The following is a 24812-nucleotide window of genomic DNA, read 5'->3' on the forward strand; positions in this document are numbered from 1 at the left end:
ATCTGCCTACAACACACCTCAACTGTGTTTATCCACAGATTCACAGAAATAATGTAAAATTACATGTGATTAACCCTCCGGTTCGCCTTTCAGCAGAACAATGACGCAAACAGTCGAGACGACACTTAAGTGTCTTCAGGTCAAGTTGCTGTCTCTCTCTGAGTGCTTCAGACAGAGGATCCTGTCAGGAGGAATGAGATGTTCTCAAATGTGTTCAAAGCTTGTAGAGACTCAGCCAATAGTTTCTACCAAGTACTGATTTAAATGAAGACATTTTAGTTCTTAAAGACTTCTAAAAACACTTGTTTGTGTTCTCAAAAACACAGATCTTGACTCTGCTTTAACTTAATCTCATTTATTAATATCAGGCAAATAACAATATGTACATACTGTACAAATATCCATATGGAAATGTGTTTGTTTTAACTGCACTGTACTGACATTGATGTGCATTTTGATTATAACTGGTAGAGTAATTTGCAGCAAGGTACAGTTTCATGGCAAACAATAAGCTTTGAATTAATATCTAATTTACTGATAAAATATATTTAAAATGTTTTTTTCTAAGAAATGTGATATATGTAAGTATTTAACATGAAATAAGTTGTATTAGTTATCATTTTTTAAATGAAAGTGACTCAACATACTGACCACAATTTGGAAATATTCTACCACTTTGCCAAAGAACAAGGAAGGTTTTCTCTCTCTGTGGTGTCTTGTACACCTCTTCAAATATGTAGCCATGGTTACTCAATTTCTCACATTTCATAAGTTTCTAAAATAGAGCATCACTTCCTGGGATGACTCTGGATAGCGTGTATGTCACTTTGACATGTAAACCTCCACTGCATATCTACTTTTTCCTGTCTATTTTGCTCATCATGGCCTTGACATCGACGGGAGCGGAGGCAGCAGCAGTCTTAGCCTTTTCCTCCTCCTCCTGCTGCCAGAGGATGATGGGATGGATGCCGGGGCTTCTATTCTGAGCATTTTGCTCCAGCTGTGCCGGACTAGGGTGAAAAAAGAAACATGACAAAATTAATATGAAACCAAATGCACATTTTCTGACAAATGTCAAAGAGGATAAAAATGATTAGGTGCAGGCAGTTGATATACAAATGGTCAAACGTCAGCCCCACGGTGACTTTATAGTGTCCTGCAAAAACACTTTTCTGGCCATTATTCAGCACCATAGCTGAGTAACACAAGGGGAGACTCTGACCAGTGTTCTTGCACATTGACAGCTTAGTGTAGCAGCAACTGCAAGGTGGGAATATTTGTTTGTCCATATTGTTAAGATACTAAAAGGACCATATTGAACGTGTGGTCAACATTTGTTCATGTGCAGTACAAAGAACACAAAAATGAAATGAAATGGCTTTAGCCACTAACCTGAAGTTGTGAGTCTCAGGGCTCAGTGCCTTCTTCTGGATGTCTTTGTACACTGGTGACTTGAGGTAACGGAAGAAAGTGTCCTGAACCAATGAAAGCACACAAGACTGCTGGTGACCTCAGCTCCACAAAACAAAAGGGATTGGTTTCCACTACTACTACCATTACTACTAATAATAACAATTATTAAAATAATAATAATATTACATTTATATAAATACATAGAAATTATATAAAAGTGGTATAAAAGTGCAACTTTGGAGAAAAGAGTAAAATACAATGAAATTAAACATTCTAAAAAAAAGGTTAAAATAGCCAGTAAGATCAGAAGCAGTCGAAAGACTGAACAATAAAAAGTATTTTTTTAAACTGTTAAAAAGTTGGTCCTCTGCCCTTGCCCGTCCTACCCAGACATTCAACAGGTTTTTGGTCTAAAGAGAGAATTTGAGATCATTTATATAACCACTAGCTTGCATCAACCCCCCCGACCAATGAATTATAGTCAATATTAGAGGTAAACAGACACACCTTTTTCATGAGCAGGAAGACGTGTGTCTGAGCTGCCTCTAGTACGTAACGGTGAGGATGATCCAGGCCCTTCACTGTCAGACCCATGGTCCTGCCATCAATGTTGATCCAGCGGGGGGCACCAGGGGCCAAGAAGGTCCTGAAGACACACACACACTTCCGGTCAATATCCTGCCATGTGGCTGAGAGTTGGGAGGTACAGACTGCTAACTCTGTTTAGAGATGTTATTCCTTTGAAACAACCGTACTGGAATTTACCCTCCGTTAAGGTTTGGTTCACACTTTTGCTCACGTTACTGTTAAAATCACATGCAAAGAGAGAAATAGTCTAACTTCCATGATGTTTGTCTTACTTGAAGATGGTCTCAGCTTTTGCTGACATGGAGGATCCAGTGCCCCACTTTAGTTCTTCAGCTGCTTCCCAAAAAGCCAAGTTCTCCCCTGAGAACACGCGCACACACACATTAGCTGTTGGCTGGTTGAAGTCAGTATTAGTGCAGCCTCAGAGAGCAAGGCTGTAGATGGTATTTGAAAGGCAGATGGCATGACAGACAGATAGTCCAAAGTTCTTTGTTTATTAACTTATTATTAACAAATCTGTACAGATACACTCACTGAGCACTTTGTAAGGAACACAACACTGATTCTGGGCAGTTCCTCCCTTTGCTCTCAAACAGCCTCAGTTCTTTGTGTCACTGATTCGCCAAGACGTTGGGAACTTTCCTCTGAGATTCTGTTCCATGTTGACGTGACTGAATCACATCAATTCTACCGATTTTCCAGCTGCAAATTCACGCGGCCAATTGTTTTGAACTGTACACACCATCCTGCAGTCACCCCCAGAATGCTCAGGTGGGCTGAACACCAGAGATACACAATCCAAACTGAAATGTATTTAAATTGGGTTTTGGTAACATACCGCTGAACTCCTTCTTGAGGAAGACCTTGAAGTCATCTCTTCCTCGCAGGTCGGTCAACAGCTCGAACAAGCTGAAGGACCAGCGCTCGACCCTCATCTTGGTAGGGACGTCAACTCTGAACAGAAACACAGGCTCAGTAACCCACTGAAGCTCTCACCTCACATACAAGACTGTGGTTTTTAAGAAGTATCCATGCTACAAATTTACAGAGATACAGGACAAACAGTGTGGAATCTATTCTGCAGAGTCACCAGTACAGAGCTCTGTTTTTGTCATAAGAATTCAAATCATATGAAATAAAGATATGAAATTCTAATGACTTGTGCTTTCTGCCATTTTGTATCATCTATTCATATGTCTAAACAACCTTTAGATTTAAGAGATTTTCTAAAATAAAATATTTTTTAATTCCATTTGACCGCAGGAGACATTTATTAACAGAGAACTTAGATACATATTTTGGGTATTGAACAACCAACCAACCAATGAACAAACCGACAAACAAATTAACCCACAAGGTCTACTTAATCATTCCCACATCTTATTGAAATAACCATCAGCTGAATAATTTAAAATGTCACATTTTTTTAATCAAGACAGATGATGATGATGATGATGGTAATCATGTTGGGGTGGAGTTTACCATCACTCCTTCATCAGCTGAGCTTAAAGTTCAGTTGTGGAGACATTTGTCTCTGATCTTCCTGTTTTGTGCTGTAAAGCAATTCCATACAAATCTAAAACAGAAGCTCTTCCTGTTCAAATGTAGATGTTTGAAGAGGATGATAATCTCCCAGTTTTGTTTGTTTTCAATAAATATACCAATGTCTCACCAAGAATATGATCATTTATTGATCTGAGAATGACACCATTAAGTACATTGATGATGAAACAAGACAGAAAGTTAAAAAAAATGTGGCGGCCCTCACCCTCTCATGTTGAGAGTCCAGTATGTGTCATTGTCTGTTTGCCAGGGGTTGCTGGGTTGACATGGAGCCAGAAACGGGTCGTGGGTTTTGTATGTTGTGATGTACTTTACGAGCCTGTGGGGATAGATGTTACTGCTGTGAGACAAGAATCCACTGAGTCTCTGTCAAGGTTTCCAAACTGGGCAAGTCAGTGCTTTGACTGATCACTGCACACCGATAATCAAAAGAACCTGTTTTTGTAATAACCAGATATTTTGTTTGGAAATAATTATTATAATTAGGAAGTAAAAGATCTCATACTTGAGATAATTTGTATGTAAGAACAAGATGTGACGTCAAAATGATGTGGGAAAAACATAAGGGACCAGACAAACTTACGCTCCAAGGGACACGCTAGATTTGACCTTTGACCTCATGATGGCTTGTTGATAGAACATGTTCTAGAATAAATGAAGAATAAAAAATGGAGTTTACATTTGTAAAATTCTTATTGTCATTTTGCAAATGGATTTCAAAATAAACAATCTACTATGGACATTTCGACAGATGTCCATGTGAGAACCTGTTGATGCTATAGAACTCAACTTCCAGTTTCAAACCTTTACAAAAATGAAATAAGATCTTTATTTTTGAATATCATCATTCATTACATATTATCACTTACCTTGCGTCTGTACTGATCAAAACTGATTTTCTGAAGACAACAAGGAAAAATGGAAACAGTTTGTTAGATGTTTAAAGTAAGTCGAGTAGGAATGCAGAGGAACATTCTGATGTTTAGGTGTTATCTACAAAGCTGCTGCTGTGGAAGCACAAAGAGAACAACAACAACAACAACAACTTAATAGACCCTCCAGGGTAAAGGTGCAAAATTGTGGCGCTGTGTTCCAGTGGGAGTAGAAGTGATCTGAACTTGGCTTGCTGAGATTGGATATTTCTTCTGGCTCAAATTTTGGAAAATGAGTTTTTGAGCTTGTAAAATGATTTTCACAAATAGTTCTTATGTTGTATTTGGAAATAAATCAGTATGACAAATTCAAGTTTGTGCATGTGTCTAAAAGATTTGTAAAAAAAACACAAAAACAAGAAAAGACAAGGAAAAAAGAGTATAAGATGTGTGTACAAATAATATCAGTCCTTAGGGTCCCAAAAAGATACTGTGAATAAGCCTCTCTAGTACAGGTAGAAAGCAGAAAACCAAAAGTGTAAATCTCAGTGCTCAAATTTCCCAGACTGTGTGTGATGCTGCTGTTACTGGCAAGGGGTTGTAACTGCAAGGCAAAAGAGTTTACAAAACAAAGTAAAAAAACCAACATATTTTGAGAGTAGCACAGTAGTGAGCCTATCGTTTTAAAATGTTGATTTAATCTTCAATAATATTTGATTTCAATTTGAGAACAATTCAGTGTATTTTCTGTGTAACCTATGAGATGCACAAATGTAGAATGCAGTATAGACATAGATGTTAGGCGTGAACTGAAAGGATCACAGATTTTAGTGGTGTAATAGTGGGCTAGATATGTCTCAAAAAGTAATGTCTGATTTCTTTCAAGTTTGCTGCCTGTTGTTTTCTAGACTACTCTAAAACTGATATACTGATGAGGTTGTTGCCCATTAAAAGTAAAACAAAAATCCTGAATGTTGCATTTAAGATGAAGTCATAATAAAGGCTTTGTTTCAGCAAACCAAACTCTGACTGACTTCCAGCATCCCTGTTTACTTTATGCACAAAAGTGCATAACCAATTTAGGACAGAATTATTTCATGAGTGAGATGAAAAAGCTCCTCAAATAGCTCATCTTGCGAGAATAACTACATATGCAACATCACTATTTCCTGGAGGGACTAACTAAAGACGCCATAGACCATCAAGTTACATGAGACTAAAACACTACAAACACTTTTTTTTTCCATTTTCACATTACTCTGTCTTCATCAGTGTAAGTAGATCTGTTTGAAAAGAGAAAAAGACAGGAGAAGGAGAAATGCAGTGAACAAAGTAGTCTTTAAAGGATGCCCTAATGTGTTCAGATTCTGATTATCTTCATTTGGTACAAGTAAAGGAAGGTGACAAAGATGGAGAAGCATTCTCATTTGCAAGCATCACAAATAAGATATTCTTGACAATGATTACAAGACTAATAAAAACCATACATAAGCATATGCATATTTGAAAGTTTGGATCTGGAGAATTTGTGGCGCTTTTGATTCAAAAAGGTAATGAATCAATTATCATTATTTTCTGTCACTAATTGGTTGATCGACTCATGGTTTAAGCCTCACTTATAATGTAGAAACATTGGCCCTGTGCACTATTATTCATAATTTTATTGGATTCTTTTTGAACAGTTTAGTGCATGCTATTTAATCCATAATTAATTCATTGATGTTATTAATCTAATGTTTATCCGATAGGGACAGAAACAATCAAATCATTTGTAGCTAAATTCCAATGCTTGTCCCATTAGGGGCCTTTATATATGTATATATATATATTTATGATTTGTGGTGTAAAATCTTTATCTGTAAATTTAATATTTTGCCAACTAAATGTAGAACAGTAAAAAGCATACATTGTCCTACACTATATATGCATACCTATAATCCAATGCTGGCTACAGTTTCCTATTTGCTCGCAAATAATTACATCTGGTCATCTACCAGATGTTACTGGATGTTTTGTGTCTACTATGATGCGTTTGAGGTATTGTGAGAAAACTGAACGTTACCTGGGAATGAGAACAGATACAATGTCAGTACTTTTTTTTATCTATTGAGGATGCAGTACACAGTACAGTGATGATCTCGTTGATACAATGACGGGGAATTCCCAGTGTTCACTGGGGGAACAGTATGTGTCACATTCAAACAACACTATGGGCTGTGTTCCGCAGTGTCTGGGTACAGGGAAAGTAAAGAGAGCTGTAAATATGTCCTCTGCAAATTGAAATGAGAGACACTGAAACTCTTGCTGGGCACGAGATGCAACCTAAGCGCCTAAGTGCATCTGGGAAACAGCAAGTTTTAGCAGGTACAACAGAAGATGCTCAAACTTATTGAGACATCAAGTTTTTGGCACTTTGAACAGTGACCTTAGTTATAAACATAGGAATCTATATAACTCTATTTTTCAAAAGCTGTCCAAAAGACAAGTGATGACAAAACACTGTTATTAATCGTGTCTGAATGTGAAATGTAAACTGATTTAATAAACACCAAACTATATTGTTTAATTAACAGCAAATTTACTCTACCTGATTTTTAAAAAGTACATGGAAGGAAAAGAAGGGTTAAATGGGAAGAGAAAGAGAGGAGAGACAGAGAGAGTGAGCCCCAGATAGTTCTCGTCTCTAAGTGGATATGTCCATAGAGATCAGCTCTGCTTTATTACTTAAGCTGAGCTAACACCTCAGCCTTTCCACTGCGTATGTGTGTGTGTGTGTGTGTGTGTCTGTGTGTGAACTGACCTTTTACCTCATCTTCGTTCGGATCAATAAGACGCTCTGGACCGCAATCCATAGCACTGTGAGTACGGCGCTGAACACACACAGGACAGATTCATGATGTATTTGCAGGAAGTAAAATACACACACACACACACACACACACACTGACCGGTGGCCTGTTCAGTATCCAGTAAGCCCTCTCCTGGCAGTCAAACACCACACGATCTGGCTTCTTCCTCTCCTTACCTGCCCTGACACACACACACACACACACACACACGCATACATAGATGGAAAGCAGGAGTGTTAGTAAAAGTCAAACAGCTGTTCAGATTCATGATATTGTTAACAACTGATTTCTTTTGCCAGTTTTAGGCTATTCCGTTTGCCAATGTTCTGTATTGCTGCTTGGGCTTGGTCATGCTGGACATGTATCAAACTAATAAGTCAAAGATCACATCAAATAAATTTCCCACTGATGTATGTTCAAGTGATCATGTTTCTGATAAGTTTGGTTATTATAAGTTAGTTGATGATTTAAAAATTGGTTGAAACATCATGATTTACAGCTGAGACTGACCAATGGTATATTAGTTGGGTGTATAGGCTGAATCTTGATAGCGCAGCTCCACTCCACAATCACTATTGCGCAGATTCTGGCCCACATTGGACACACATCCTTCATCTTTATATACAGTCATTGGTCTACATATGTGACTTCTCTGCCTCTCTATGGGCTACACTGTAGCTGACATACTATGGGTTTATAGTTTAAACAAATATTATTTGCAAATGTTAATCTGCAAATTTTTTTCATTTAACTTTACATATTCACAAAACTGAGCACACACATATAGCTTGAGATACAGTTTCACAGCACATTTGCAATCATATTCCTACAATAACACTTAACATGGCATATGCCTCTTCGTAAAATGTAACTACACATCACAGACACGGTTGCTGTGGATACACCACAACGAGACTGCAGAAAGTGTGACTGCACACCAAAAAATGAATAGGACGTATTGATCGTTGAAGGTGAAAGCTCAAACGAAATGGCCTGAAGAGAAACTCAGTCAGCTTCTCCTTTTCAGTAACTTTTCTCTTACGAAGACGAGACGTCTAAGCTGAAAACCCTCTGCTCATCACAATCACCACTCTATCACAGTGACTGGAAGAACATATGAATAGTATTTACATTTAGCAGAATTTGCGATTTGGTCTTCTTTTAATTAATGAGACAAGAGCAATAAAAAAATGACCTGTATGGAAGTTCTATACCGTGTGCAAACAAGTTCTATCTATCTATCTATCTATCTATCTATCTATCTGTATATATATCTTACGTACCTACCTACCTACCTATGTGATCTTTGAAATACTAGATCTTAAACAAAGAGAACATACTGAGGTTCAGTCTCAGGCTGTAATGGTTTCACTTACTTGTATTGTTCAGTGGCCTGCATCACAATAAAGTCCCACTTGTGGTTCAGCCATTTATGGAGGTGGTTGTAATGTGCCTGTTTAAAACACAGTACAGTTTGGCCTTGGATATTTTGAGTTTCATTGGATTAATATACTAAAATATCTCCTTACAGCCATATCTCCTAATTCTTTATATTATTCGACCATCTACCATCAACTTTCCATGTCACTTGCCAACTGAATGGGGATAGCTACTAAAGTGGTATACAAATGGTATAAAAATGAAAATAATTCTTCCAAAATTCAAAAACGTAGCTGTTTTTGAAACAGTTTACAATTGAGTTGTTCTGACATAAAGAGAGAGTGGGGGGGAAATAATAAGTGCTACAGCAAAGTCAGATGGCAACAGTTTAAGCTTCCTTTTCTAAGTCCAGCTGTTTTGATCTACGGTCTGTTTTGGGCTTAATGCTTGTTGCCAAATTACATCTTGTGTCTGCATTCAGACTCAGTATCTGTGAGCGAAAGTAAATCTGGTTTCCAGCACTGTCAGTGCTGTTTATAACTTTAAACAACATAGGAAAGAAAGCTGTGGACTTTTTTACTCATGCATATACACACACTTATTTACCTGTTCATAAGGTTCTAGCATGCCTTTCTTGCGGATGTTCCTCTTGGCTAGGTAAATGGCTGCAACCACATCAAAAACATTGGTTACTAAAGTTTCAAATATAAAAAAAACAAATTACAAACAGTTGACATGATCAGTGTTATAAATTTATTTTTTTGCCATTTTATCCACTAACAGAAAACTAGTATTAGTTACAAACACGACCACAATGTACAATGTGTTTAGCCCAGCTGTTCAAATTGGGAGAAATTCCAGGAAATAAAGTATGGATCTTGATGAATAAAAAAAATCTGGCATATTTAGGGGACTGGTTTCTCTGAGTGTGTGCAATTTAGCGCAGCTTGATGGAATTGAAGGGGACTGTTGGGCCTTGGTGGAGGTATATGCTCTACTGAGTGACATTGTAGTGTTTTTATGTTCATCCAAACCCCAGCAGGGATTCTTGTAGACTTAGAAAGTTCTACCACTCCTTGGGAAATCTGACATGCTGTGTAGCGACCTCCAAAAGTGTCAGACGTTTTCTTTAACTGCCCCGTTCTTCTACAGTTGAAGACATTTCAGTGCTTCCCATGTGTGCTTCCCATTTCCGACTTACCAGATATTTTTTTCAGATTTGAGTAAAAACAGAACCTCCTTCTAAAATGATACAAGTTATTTTCCCAACCATGTGCCTCGTGAAATCACCACTCAGAATCTATGCTATATTGGCCATAAATCTTGTATTGGAGCGTTGACATTATTTTTATTTTCTTAGTGAGAGGTCAATAATAAATCATCAATATACAGAATGAAGCATCTGTAGTTGTGACTCAACAGTCTTCACGATTTACTGTAAAGAGACAGCGAGGCTCATGTTTTTTTCTGTTCTAGGAAACAACCACCTCATATGAGATACTGTACCCACCATAATCAGAGTCGTCTGCAACCCATTTCTGTGTAGGCCAAAAGTATGGGGCCTGAAAGGTTCATATTGAAAACAGTGTTATTGATGTTCTGTCACTGTATAAACATTAACAATAAACAACATAATAAACAAAACATGTAAATAACAGTGGCTATAACCAACCCTGTAAAAGCTTTAGAAAATTGCACCAGCTAAGGTTTTTAAACCAAAGTGATACTACTCAGATTAGATTGTCTATCAACACAATTAGCAATCATTGTTAACAGCGTATGTTTCTACTGCTTCTGTCTAGTCACTCACAGCACAAGAGACTTGGAGCACAAGATGGACACGTTTAACCCCAAACCACATTCTTTACCAAACACCTGAAAAACAGGACTTTTCTTTTCTTTACCTAAACCTTATCTCAGCACTCAGGATTTCAGCGAATCAGAATGTTGTCGAGCCAACTCTTAATTCACCAGCTATCTGATGCCCCTGACACTGGCTTCACACTTGGATCCTGCACAGTAAATGTGTTTTCACAAGCCAGTGTAGTCAGTTAGTCAGTTACTGTGTCTGTGTACTGGGATTATTTACAGCAGCCACCAGATGTCTGATTCATAATGATTTTTTCATTACAGTCTGATAGTGGTTGCTCTACTTAACAGAGGCAGGGAGCACATGATGGTCATAGAATAAAAAACGGCATGTGACATTGGGAATAAAATGTCAATATGAACTAAAAATGTTTATATTAAAATTAACATTACATTACATTTTACATTAAATTCATTAAGCAGACGCTTTTGTCCAAAGCGATTACAATAAGTGCATTCCACCATAAAGATATTATGAATGAATATAATAATCTCTCTCTCTCTCTCTCTCTCTCTCTCTCTCTCTCTCTCTCTCTCTATATATATATATATATATATATATATATACATATATATATATATATACATATATATATATATATATATATATAATGATTAAAACAATAAGTTCTATTTTTCCATTTCCTATCTATGTTCTATACAATTAATCATGGGATGATCATAATAACTTGTTACCACAGTAAAGTCTGGATAGATAGGATCATAACGTATCAGGTATCATTAAAATGTATATTTTACATGTCTGCATGTTTCGCAGGAGCAATTACAATTTAGTGACAATTTCTTACAGTAAAACATTTTACTAAGAATTTCACAAATAAATGGCACTGAATAATTTTTATTCTTGGGGGGAAAAATATTTTAAATAACAGTTCCTCAAATTTCCTCCCAGTTCACAGTGTTTAAAACAGCTCATTGATGATTTCAAAACACAGCAGTGAGCTGTGCAGGAATCCATATGCTGGGCACTTAGACACAATCAGTGGGTCTATCTTTAGTGAAGTGAAACCCTGTTCAAACTGTGATAATAGTGTGACACTGATTCCTTAAGAAGCAAGGGTTTACCTGGAAGCGGTAGAGGCTAGTGTCATTACACATGACCAGCATCTTGTGGTTCTGCAGGGGGTAAATGTAGCCAAAGGCCACTAACATGGTGCCAAAGACATGAGCCTCTGAAACGACACAGACAGGAGGCAGCAGGTGAAAAGGAAGTGAGAACGAGTGGGATGAAGTCTCTCTTCAATGACATGAATGGAGATGTAACATTTTGGAAGTAGTCTTTGATCTTTGTACAGACTTTACCTTCTGGTGGGGTCTTCATCTTGTTGGCAATCCATGCAATGATGTCCTTACCTGTGTTGGAACACGGTAAAGAGCTTAAACACTATACAGACTGTATACACAGTTAATCAAACAGACTCGAGGCCCTGGAAGATCTGATGATGACCACAGTTGTATCAATCAAGTCGATCATCGATTGTAAGATGTTAAGGTACCAGGTACACTTATCAGACACAGTATGCACCAATATAGTCTTTGTTATGGCCAATCCAAGGCAAGTCCAAATAGAAAGCACCACTCATTCAGATCAGGCAGGCTGTTCCAATCATGACCTTCCAGGTCTCTCTGTTGTTGCCCATGAAATTGTTGTCCCTTGGCAGATCCTTTCCAGGCCCCTATCCTGGGACTCCAAAAAGGCGAGGTACTCTGACCTGCTGTTTGGTACATGAGCACACACAACAGCCAGAGCCTCCCCCTCAGCAGCACTGCAAACAGACAACCCTCTAATTCTCTGGGAAGAACATCATGTGTGTCACCCTGGGAACTTCTGTAAAAGGGGAGAGTCCTGCTCTTCTGTGGGTGTTTGGTTTCAGAACTTATGCGTAGAGGTGAGCCCAACTATATCTGGTTGGTACAGGTCCACCTTCTTCACCAGTTCATGCTCCTGTCCCAACTTCGCAGTGGCAATTCTCATGGGAATCTTGTCTTATCTCGATATCATACCCCAAATCTGTTGTAAGGATAACGGAGGACAAAACAACAGGCAGCAGTAGCCGGGAGACACAACAACACAAATTAGCTAAAGGTAACAGGCATTACAGATGGATCACATTGTTTTTCCTCTAGCCATTTTTTTGGAAACAATCACTCACCACAGGAGGTGCTCACACATTACTCAGACTATCTCAGATCACATGGTGGATTTGGCCTAAATACAGAATCCATACTGACCTTTCCATCCCTGGCTTTACACCAGATTAAAGCTAGCTTGGCTCCTAAAGCACTGTCCAGATCACATCCAATTGTGGTGTGCCTCATTTAGCCTCTGTTAGAAGCTTAGGCAGTCAAGGCAGCCTGTCAGAGGCTGTGCTTTAAATAATGCAACTACAGTGTGTGTTTTTATGTTTGATCAATAAATGCACTGTACTTGTTTGTGAGCTGTTTATTCTGGGAGTTGACAGTAAAATTTGATAAAAATCTAGAATTAAAGGTCAGTGAACAGGGACTGGAGCCACTGGAAAAATTGAGCCACTGGAAGAATTCCCATATCTCTTTTTTACTTTTATTATTGTATTGATTATGCAGGGACAAATGCAACATTTGCAGCAAATAAAGGTCAATAAACACAATCACAAATAAATACAAATGACTAATGACAGAATACGAAGATTATATTTTATATACATCGACAAAAAACAGTAATAAACTAAAACATATTTAAAGGCATGTACAGTAGTACATTTTTTGGCACGTTGGGGCAGCACAACAAGCTGAAACCATAACTTGACACACCCTGTAAAGCTGAAGTCAACTGCATGTTTACACATCCAGCAGACACAGGAAGACTTTGTTATTCATTTGGCATTTTGTTTTTGTCCATCTTTGTTTATAAACAACAATCAAAGATGGCAACCTGTCCAGCCCATCTCTAAATTAGGTCTGCATCTTTGTGTGTGTGTGTGTGAGACTCACCAGCGAAAACATGTGGGATGGTAGTGACGTTGAGTTTCTGCTCTGAGCCTGTCACTCCACTTTTCGGGTCCTGCATCTCCACCACGATGACCTCCAGCTGGAAACAGAGGTTTAATTTATTCAAGAATATTATTCATTATCACAGATATCCAGTTCAGATATCCATGTTCCACTCACGAAAAGAAAGGCACCCTTCAGAATGCAGAATATTTGAATATGAATGACAGGGCTGTATCTCATCAGGAAAGTGGCAAAGGCTGTTTGTTGCTCTTGCATCTGACAAGAGTAACATGTACTCTGAGGTACTTGTACCTAACTTGAGTATGTTGATGTTGTGCTACTTTAACCTTCTGTTTCGTAACATTTCAGAGAGAAATGTTTAACCTTTTACACAGAGGCTACATAATAAAAGGGGCGCTTAGCAATTTTAGAGAAAGCTTGTTTCCCTCTTTGTTGTTGTTGTGATTTTACTGCACTGGCTGGGCCGTGAACTGGCAGCCTCGGGTATGGGGGACCGACACACTACCACTAGACCAAAAGCCCTGAATTGTAGCAATGTCAAAGAGTGATTTTGACAAACAATACATTTCTGTGAATAAGTTCTTCTAAATATTACAAACTGTAGCTTTGAGGTCTCAGTGTTGATAATCCAATACCACCATATATGCACCAATGACAACGGCCATTTACATGTGCAACAAATCTTTGACTTTAACACTATATTCATTCAAGTCCCATTTTGAATGCAAGACTCTTACTTCTAATGGAGACATTTTAAATTGTGCTTTTGCTACTTTTACTTTAAAAGTGAAACATTTATTTATTCCACCTTTGCGAGGAAGAACTAGCACAGGATTTACATGAAACTCTTTGTTATAATTAATCAGTGGCTCACCATCACTCCCCTAAACACCTCAAGTCCAAGAAATACTTCCTCACAGGAAAAAGCTTCTATTTTTTGGACATTTAATTGATAGTGACAGTAAAAACTGACAAAGTGAGCAGGGGAGTGACATGCAGTTAATGGTCCGGCTCACCATCCACTCAGCTATGAGGTCATCCCTACATCCAATTAAAGACCTTTTGTCTCATTATTTTGTATTCTGTGTAGTATTTGCTTCAACTTACAAGGGTTGGCTGAAGCTTGGAATTTGTTTAGTTTTGGCTTAGATTCCCGTCTGCTCCTGACATGTCCAAGCATATTTTACATTACACACTGAAGGCCTGTGACACTTACTGTATTGTCCAGGGCTTCTACTTCATCTTCATCACTTGAGAAAAACATCAAATGTCTGCCAAATTAATGAATGTAAATGTAATAAAACTTACTCTGAATGTCTTCTTGCACCATTCAAATGAGAAAAGTGTCCAACTAAATGAACTTAAAGAAGAATTAAAGTTTCCTGCACCGTAGTCATATTGCATGTGTATGTATGTACAGTAAATTCACACTCACTAATATAAAGAGAATGCCCACGATATCAACATGTGACACAGTTCAGCACACTGTGATCTTATTCTTTTGTGACTTAAAGAGGATCTTGTTTTTAATCCTTTCATTTGCTTATTGCGCACACAATTTGCTATGATGCTATTTACTTGTTTTTTTTCTGTCCTGTACCCCACTCCTTTGTTGTTGTTTTTGGTCTTTTTTTAGGAGCATACCAGAATAGGTCAGGCATTGCTGATAACCTGTACAGTGTACTTCACCATTAGACTAGCAAAGCTAATTGGATTTACAGTGGAATTAAAGATTATCGTTAACAATCCTCTGCTCTTTAAACCATGTATAAACACATGTACATAATAAGGTCCTACATGTGACAGGAATGTATTTGTTTTTTTCCAAAGGTCAAATATCAGTGTCCTCCAGAAATGTGAAATCTAATTTCAATTCAATAACTGACATATCTGCAATGTACATGAAAAGTAGTAATTCATACTCAATACTAGAATATATTCTATGGATAATGAAGATGTATTATCTATAATGTAACAACAATGTATACAAAGTTGAAGCACTGGATAAAAGCTGACCAATAATAATAATGATATTATCCACTCACCTTATTGAGGCAGAGCATACGGGGTCGAAAATGCTGCCCTCGGTCTGGACGAGCTGATCTAATCGTCATATTTGCAGGCCGATGAAAAACAAATCAATTTTTTTAATTAAAAAAAAATTCCTGCTGTGAAATATTCCAGTTATAATACGTAAAGGTGCTGAGAGAAGTGTGTGCATGCAGGCACTCTTCCTGTGTGAGTATTGAGAGGGGATATGAAGGAAGGATATATCCACCAATCAGCTGTATGGAACTCCTGCTCTTATCCCCCAAGTAATTACAGAGAAAAGCCAGTCTGGGTGGTTCTTAAATTAACCAAACTTAAGAGAGAGTCAGTTTCTACAGTATAGGGAGGCAGTATGAAAGCTATAGTGAGTCACAATTACCAAATACTTTGTGGGATTTGATGATATATTAGAATACTATTTATACATTTTCTATCATTATGCATTAAAATGATTCAATGTAAAAGTAGTAGATTAAAAACTTCTAAGATACAATTTGGAAATAATATTTTATTCTCTTTCTTGTTAAGAGTTATATGTTCAGAGACTTCTGCTCTCACGTATGTACTGTAAAATGAGACCATAATTTACTCAATGAACATCATGCTGTATTGAAGAAGACTTTAAACTAAACTGATTGAGACCATAAACTCCTCAGGAAAACGTTTACTGATGATATAAGTCAGGGGAGAAATAGGGTCATTTTCTCATAGACTACTTTAGAAACTGACTTATTTTTGCAACCAGGAAGTCGCCCTCTGCTGGTGATTCTAGAGAATACAGACTTCAGGCACATCTGTGTTGGCTTCATTTTACAAACCCGGTGACTATGTTACATTATTTTAATTTCGCTTTTGTCCAAAGCGACACAATAAGTGTGTTTGGCAGTAGCAAAGTGTAGTGGACAGGCTGGAGTGTAAGCTGACCATGTTCTGGATGTAGGGATGGCCTTAATCAAATTCATCATCAGGAGCCAGTGCAGGGTGCGGAGGAGTGGTGTAGTGTGGGAGAACTTGGTTAGGTTGTTGAACAGCAGGTCAGCTGGCACATATTGGCAGAGCATGGAAGAAGTTGCAGTAGTCCAGACGTCAGATGACAAGAGCCTGCATCAATACCTGCATCCATTTTTATATGCAGTCTATGCCTATATATGGACAGTGCCAGGCTAGGTGTTTCCCCCCGTCTCTAGTGATATGCCAAATTAAGCTAGCTGGCTGCATTAGATTTATGCTGCATTCCAATGGAACTTATTAGCTGATTATGTTGTAAGAAGTTGTGTAGCCTACTCTGTGTCCTTGGTGTCCAATTTAGCAAGTTGGGTCTCATAATGCAGGGAATGCCAAGGCAAAATGACAAAGGGCAAAGATGAGGCCATTGGGAATATCAACAATTAGCCAATACAACTAAAATTGCAATATATTAACTTATTCTCCAATGACTAATGAACTTCCATTGCCTCACCATTTCTGAAAACGTCAGCAAACACATTTTCAGAAAGATCTGAAGTCGTGAATACCACAAGTGGGGCACTCAAAGGGACTCTCGTGAATACAACCCCGTTTGAACGCAGCAATATCTACTGCAGTTATGGTCTGGCCATCTGGAATTTGGGCAAATACCAGAAGGTCCACCCTCTGTATGGGTCGCTAAGAATGTATTTGATTATTTTCAAAAAGTTGTTTTATACATGCAGTAACAAACACAAGCCAGTTGTGCGTGTAAAAGCACACGCCTTCATGGAGTCACTTTTAAAGAATGAGACTGTTTTGACTGCGCAATTGTTGCTGCGCATGTCTTCGCACTTGTCAGAGTACCTCCAGACCAGCGGGATGGATCTCCTGGACGCCCATGGATGGCTAAAAAAAACACGATAGTAAGAGAAAAACTTTTTGACATCGTGAAAGAGACCGTAGACAATTTTGTGAACTGGGCAAAGACAAAAATTTCCAAGTGGGTTGGGGTTGCTGGGTATGAAAAAAAGGGCCGGTGTGTGTTGCAAATGCCAGGGCCATTTTTTTTTATCCCAGTTCGTCACTGATTTACTGTATTCAGACATAAGTGGCATCTTCTCACTAAGCAGATAAAAGAGTAGCATAGCAGTATTTCCCAAAATGTCAAACTATTACTTTAAAAAACCAAAAATCATTTTCTAGTTTCTTATTATGAAAAAAATGCAATTGCTAATATTTAGAAGAAGTTAAAATGTATGTTAACTAATCCGAGGATACTGTGTAATGTATGAAATAATAATAACTGAAAGTCATACAGTATTCCTAACTGATAATCATGATATATTAAGTCATAATAGTGTTAGGTGTTTTTTGCGGAGTTGCAGACCTGGGCTCAGGTAGGTCGATTCTAACATAAGCATAACAAGTTAATATAGCCCTCTAGTCGTGAGCTACTGTATCACAGTTTTCCTGTGTACTGAACGAGTTTTATTATACAGTATATGTCCAGCTGAGTGAGAAAAGTGCGGAGAGTGATGGTGGTACAGGAATCTGTGCTGTGTGCGACCCGCCCAAACCTCGATGCGTGGGCGCGTTCCCTCGCTCGCCACTGTACCTCTGATTTGTGCTGGGTTCATGTGTGTTGGAAAAACTGTGAATGTGTTTCGGAACACGTAATCTACGCCTTGTAACCATGCATGTGACAGACGTTCATTTGAACCTCGTCCGATGGAAGCTTTTCTGTAGGCATTTGTTAAACATACATTGTTTTATAGTGTATTTGTCTATGTTATACTACATGAATCACACATCAAAATTCCAGGAAGACGCAAAATGCTTGATATAGACTGAGTGATGACATTTTGCTATTCTACCAGTTATTTATAATTTAATGCGGGCATAATTTACTTTATTTGAAAAAATAAAAATGTAATGCTAAAAAACTAAGGTCCTGCAAAGTATTTGCCCTAATGTGAAAGTCCCACTATAGTCGAGCTTGGTCTTCACGGACGGGAGTTTGGTGGGCGAAAATACACTGGTTGAAAGTTGAGCGCGAACGTCACTTTGAGACTCCTACGACACGTGAACGCAGCAGCGGGCAAGGGCGAGCTCAGCCCTCTAGTCCTCACTGCTGTCTGTATCGATGAAGTTGTTTCAAAGATGGCGGATTTCCTGCCGTCCCGCTCCGTCTTATCTGTATGTTTCCCTAACTGTCTCCTCACGAGCGGTGAGGCAGAGCAGCTGCGGAAATCCAAAGAGATAGATAAGTGTATTAATCGTGATAAGACGTATGTGAAAAGGCTAGTTAAGATCCTGTTACTTGGAGCAGGCGAGAGCGGCAAGTCCACTTTCCTCAAGCAGATGCGCATTATCCATGGGAAGGACTTCGATCAGAAGGCCAAGGAAGAATTCAGAGCCACGATTTTTAGCAATGTTATTAAAGGTAAGACTGCAACGAGCAGCCGCTGCGGTTTGGACGGAGGAGCAGGCTCGTTTTGGCCGCTGTGTCTGCTGCCTGCTCCAGGGATATGGAGTGGGACGTTGGTAGCCATGCTAGCTGCCGCTGAACCGACCGGGGCACTTCTCGGTGCTCGACAAAGCTAGTCTGGCTAGCTGGTCTAGCGAGCAAGAAACGCCCATGTTATTTGTGTTTCGTTTTTTGGGGGGGTGAGTGGAGGGAGCGGCAGCGCGCTCGTCGTCTGCGTTTAATTCAGAGCCTCGGGTGTGATTCGTGGTTCTCCTCCTCTCCGAGTGTCGTGCCTCACATGCCGCCCGCTGCCGTCTTGACGTTGCCCTAATGTTCCTCGCCGACACATGCCGCGGAGAGAGCGCGACACCAGAGCGTGCGTGTTTACTGTAAACTGCCCTGCCAGCAGCAGACGACGAGGCGGCGGGCAGGCGCGACTGACAGTCGCGGAACCGGGCTCGTGGCCCTGCCCCGGCTTTCCGGTCCACATCAACCTGTAGCCGCTCGTTGTGTCAACGGCAAACCGACTTCAGCGGGGGGGCCAGTGGAGTTGTGCATGGGCTTTGCTGAAGCAACGCGCGTGCAGGCATCATTTGGGGGCGGCCCGCGTTGATTGTAGAAGCAAAGCGCACAGAGACATGCGAGCTATTGGACTCTATCCGAGTATTGTCAAAGAATGTCCAAGTGACCCAATTGACCCCCGTGGATCACTACTGTTTTTCCAAGCGTGTTCCAGGACACGCGTGAAGTTGATCTGCTGAGACCAGGCTATGTTGAATCTGAATGTGTAGCCTGTTTACCCCCCATCAGTACTCCGCTTTATCTCAGATGACCCTTCACTAAATGCACGGCGTGTTGTTGTTTTCTGTTGCCATCGACTTTGAGAATTTGACCTGTCTCCGCTCCCGCCGCGTGTGCAACAACACTGATCTCTCCTTCTAGCAACACCACCTATCTTTTTTTTGCCCAAGTGTTGGGTTTGTATTAGAGCTGCCACAGTTAAAGGGGCGTTAAGCGATTCTAAACGATACAGGTTTTTAAAAGTCAGCAAATATTTCCTTACCGTCCGTTAACTGTCGCTTATGTGTGTGCGCAAATATCCGGGTTTTCGGCTCCTTAAGGCTCCGTAAAATGAAACAAAAAAATGGTGTGGACCGCACCACCCAGCACTGCGATCGCCGTTTGTAAACATCACTTGACGACACCTTAAGAGACGTACTGGCGGGTGGTGCTGCAACTCTGCGTTGTTGGCCTAGTGGGTTAGTGTGTCAGACTCCCACACCGAGGACTCGGGGTTCACAGACCGGCCAGATTAGTAGAATCACAACAACAAGAAAGAAAGAAACAAGCTTTCTCCAGAATTGCTTACTGCCCTTTTTCATCGAATTAATCGATTATTAATCTATTACTAAATTAAACGACAACTATTTTGATAATTAATTAATTGGTGCAAGTAGTCTTTATGGGAAAAAAATCCATTAAAAAATTCTCTAATTTCAGCATCTTAAATGTCAATATTTTCTGATTTCTCTTTGACAGTGAACTAAATATCTTGGTGTGTGGACAAAACAAAACATCATCTTGGGGTTTTGGGAACACGATCAAGATTTTTTTTACCATTTTATGGACCAAACAACTAATAGATTAATTGCGAAAATAATCAACAGATTAATCAATTATGTAAATAATCCTTAGTTGCAGCCCTATAGTTTGTATTAACAACATGACATATGTCATATGCTCTCTTGTTTCTGTGTTTTCACCCATTATGCACAAGTTAAGTTTTTTTTTAACTCAACGGTATTTTCCATCTTCAATCCAGAACACCACAGCTACTAATTAGACCAACTGCTGTGAGTTAATACCTGACGGACAGTTCTGATTAATTTGGAAAACCTGCATAAACCTGTTTTGCTATCTGGTCAGTTTATTTTGGAGGAAAGGAAAAAAACAGGTTCAAAAAATGTTTGATAATATATAACTTTAGCTCAGGTTGATGAGCCTGCGCTGATCTAATTTCTTAAATCTCTCACATTTGTCGGTTTTCTGTAGATAACTCTAAGTGTCTTGCCCAAGGACACAACTAGGGCAAGCTGGGATCAAACCGCCGACCTTCGAGTTAGTGGACTCTACCTCCTGAGTAGGGCTAGGCGATATGGACCAAAAATCATATCTCAATATTTTTTAGCTGAATGTCGATACTCAATATATACCTTGATATTTTTTCCCGTAAAGAAATAACAAAGACAAAGTCAGTTCCGAGTCAAATCAACATGTGCCAAATTTCACACAGGCACTTTTAATGACCAGCTGCACAATATCAACATGTACATGAAATTGAAATATGTAGGCTTGTGAAATAACAAAAAAATTATATTAAATAAAAATGTTTGTTTAGTAAAATAAATAAAAAATGCTCCTTTCTTGCATAACAGAACACACAGCAGTGTTTCCCCTAGGATTGAGTTGAAGCAGCCGGTACTCCTATCGATGCTGTACTCAGTACATTGTTGAACACAGCATTAGGTTTAATTACTTCGCTATGAAAAGGACACAAACTGTTTTTATTTTGACTCTCTTAGGTAAAACCTGGAGTTTAGTGTGTGAGGGCTGCTCTGAAGGTAAATGGACTGTATTTATATCGTCTTATTGACCACTTCAAGCGCTTTACAGGACAAGTCACATTCACCCATTCACACACATTCATACAGCGCTAGGAGTGGGAATCTTAAGGCATCTCACAATTCGATTCTGATTCAGAGGGCTACGATTCAATTATAAAACGATTATCGATGCATCTCGATGCATCAAATATTGTTATTTCTATACATTATTTCTTTATTATTTATCTTTTTGTTTTGATCAATTGTGAAAATAAACAGATACATTTCATTGCATTATATTTTATTAATAATAATCAATGGAAGAGATATGTCAACTGGAAGGTTAAATTTGCCATTATATTTCCCAGCAACAAAAACTACAACGAAAGTGTGCCTGTAGCAGCATCCTTGTAGTTAATTAAAAAGTAAAAGAAAAACTTCAATGTGTTGTAAACTTGAAAACATAAAATAAATAAAAAACTCCTTTTCTTACAAACGCTACTTTTACCGGCACTGCTCAGCTAAAAACAAATTGAGAACAGAATTAACAACTGCTTTATTTTCTTGTACCTTATAATTTACTAAACAAACTACTGTAATAAACATTTTTGAAAGCCAAATCAGCAGCATAGTTTTGAAGAAATAACAGTATAATGCCATAAATCAAATAGATTTTTTAAAATGTTTTAATAGCCATGTTTAACAATTCACTATATATATATATATATATATATATATATATATATATATATATATATATATATATTACTCACAATTAGTAGCTTAATTACTGGATGTAAAGTGATTACTCACGTTTTTTTTATAATTTAATTAACTCTGCGTGGGCTCTGGCCAGCATAATATACTGCGAGCATAACTTAACATACCTGAGGTGGATGGGGAAACGGGTTAGGCTGTCAAAAACGGTGCATTTATCCGTCTGAATATTATGCACTTTTAGATGTTTTGAGAGGTTGCTTGTGTTACATGCAAAAATTTTGTTGCACTTATTGCAACGAGCATTACTATTTGAGTAAATTTTGGTGAAATAAAGCCACACTTTGGACTGCTTGGTTCTCTCCCCCATCGTCTCTATCGGCGTGTGTGAGAGAGAGTGTGAGAGAGTGACAGACAGGCAGTGATTGAGTGACTACTCCGCCGCACCCCGCCCTGCCCCCTGCACAGTAGGACGGGCTCTGACACAGTCTGTTCAGGATTGCGTGGATTAATAGCGAAAAGACATCATTAAATTGTCCAATACTGTTAAGCAGAACCGATAACGTCAGAGCCTATCGATTCTATGGTCTTTCAAAATCTTGCCCCGGGGAAAATTTAGAACCGGGTTTCAGTACCCATTCCTACTCGTGACCTGTTTATCTGGCTGATCTCAAATCTGTTTACTCTTCTTCATCCCTACTTTGATAGTGAGGATACCTTTGTGATAGTGCTGCAAATCTTTTCCCAAAATTTGCTATTGAGTCTTAAATTGATGATATTGAGCGGGGCTTGCAGCAAGGCCTAGTTTTAAAATGTTTCTGGAGATATCAGTGCAGAGGTGATTGACTCTGTTCAGTAAGTTTGAGGTGAATAACAATGAGCCAATGAGTTACCAACGACAGAAGCCTCTATTTGTGCTTCCAATTATGTTTGTGTTTTTTGTAAACTCCCCTGTGAATAAGTGCAAACAGGGAAGTGAGATGTGTCAGGCTGGAAAGGCTTGCTCAGCTTCAGTCAGGGGGAAGTAACTGAAGCTTGGCGTGGTTAAAGCAAAAAGGAAACTGTTGGTGTCGGTGTCATTTCAGGATAAAAGTTACATCAGTCTGAGCTGATGGGGTGTGGGAGTAACCATTGTGGGGACGCAACAGCGTGTTTGACGTACTGTTGACACATAGATTACACAGATTCATTTTGTGTCGTCATTGAAAGGGAAATCTTCATTGATTAAATTTAATGGGTCTCTGTTCCACATGTCAACACAAAGTCCAAAACCAATGTTGGTAAATAACATAACTTCTATGAATTATGCTTGGAAACAGGGCAAAGTTTGTGGTATTTAAACTTGTATGGTGTGATCTCCCGCATTGACTCTATAGCTTTAAAATAAAATAATGTGTAAGCCCTATAAGCCCCACAATGATGAGGATTTGTTGTTTTACAGCAGCAGAGGGCATAGTGAAAATAAAAAATCAATAAAAAAAAGAAATATATACATTTAAACGGAATTATAAACGTGTGAGCAGAATACATAAACATAAATTGTAAAAGGATTGCATATCAGATATTAAAATTGCACAGAAAGACTTGGACTATTTCTTATTAAATGACAATAAACTTGAGTGAGTTTGTAATGCATAATGTGGGTCATGTGGTCGACTGGGATCGGTGCTCGTTGTACAGTCTAACAGCTGCAGGAGGGAACAACCTGTGATACCTCTCCTCCAGACATTTGGGGTGCAACAGTCTGTCGCTGAAGGAGCTGCCCTGTGCTGATGGTGCTGATGGTGCCATGTAGGGGGTGAGACTGTATCTCCATCCCAGATTATTACTGTCCCACAACCTCCATTGGGTCAAGAGGGCTTCCTAATAAGTCTGTCCAGTCTCTTCCTGTCAACTGTCGAGATGTTGCTGCCCCAGTAGACTACTCCGAAGAAGAAGCATGTAGCATTTTGACACCATGTGTCCGATGTCATTTTTTCCTTCTAGTTCCCACTTGGTTTAGATAGAAACTGGAACTGCCACTCGGCCAAACTGAGCAATCAGGTGAGAATGAACTTCATGACAAAGGTGAATAAGATCTGTATCTCTGCGTGAGCTTTTTAGTGCGTTCACACCAGACGCAGTTTGGTCGCAGGCAAACGTTTGTTCTTATTAGTCGCATTTGCACGAAAGTTTGCCTGTTCAATCCCTTCCACTTTCTCCAACAAACTTCATCTGAACAAACACACACAGACAAAGACACACACACAGGCGCAGGTAAACATGAAGTGTTGAAGGAAGAAAAGGCAGACCGGAATGAATGGGAAAGGCACACAGGTACACATGAACTGTTGAAGGAGAAAAGGGTAGACGGGAGTGCTTCTGGGGAAGCTACACAAAGTGGTTGTGCTAACTGGGGCTGACTAGCTAGCTAGTGTCCAACTTTCTGCCGAGCCCTCTACTTCTTCATGATACAAATATTTCCACTCAAATTTCACCT

General features: G+C 39.0%; 2 protein-coding genes across 2 annotated transcripts in view; one reads left to right on the plus strand and one right to left on the minus strand.

Moving 5' to 3' along the window:
• Window positions 1-339: 339 nt before the first annotated feature.
• rgs9a (regulator of G protein signaling 9a) lies at window positions 340-15813 on the minus strand. The gene is made up of 17 exons (XM_035615097.1): window positions 15595-15813; window positions 13529-13625; window positions 11858-11908; window positions 11621-11727; window positions 10176-10227; window positions 9272-9330; window positions 8662-8738; window positions 7385-7466; window positions 7244-7306; window positions 4434-4463; window positions 4148-4209; window positions 3770-3883; window positions 2840-2955; window positions 2274-2361; window positions 1921-2059; window positions 1393-1475; window positions 340-1010 (listed from the first exon to the last, which is right to left on the minus strand). The coding sequence occupies exons 1-17, from the start codon at window positions 15661-15663 to the stop codon at window positions 854-856; spliced, it is 1446 nt and encodes a 481-aa protein (XP_035470990.1). The 5' UTR covers window positions 15664-15813; the 3' UTR covers window positions 340-853.
• A 2823-nt stretch (window positions 15814-18636) lies between these two features.
• gna13b (guanine nucleotide binding protein (G protein), alpha 13b) overlaps window positions 18637-24812 on the plus strand; it is a 30564-nt gene continuing 24388 nt past the window's right edge. The window contains exon 1 of the mRNA XM_035614712.2: window positions 18637-18989. Coding sequence (XP_035470605.1) covers window positions 18707-18989 — 283 coding nt within the window. The 5' untranslated portion in view covers window positions 18637-18706. The remainder of the gene's footprint in view (window positions 18990-24812) is intronic.

The sequence above is a fragment of the Scophthalmus maximus genome, chromosome 17 (assembly GCF_022379125.1).
Source record: "Scophthalmus maximus strain ysfricsl-2021 chromosome 17, ASM2237912v1, whole genome shotgun sequence".
Classification (NCBI taxonomy): Eukaryota; Metazoa; Chordata; class Actinopteri; order Pleuronectiformes; family Scophthalmidae; genus Scophthalmus; species Scophthalmus maximus.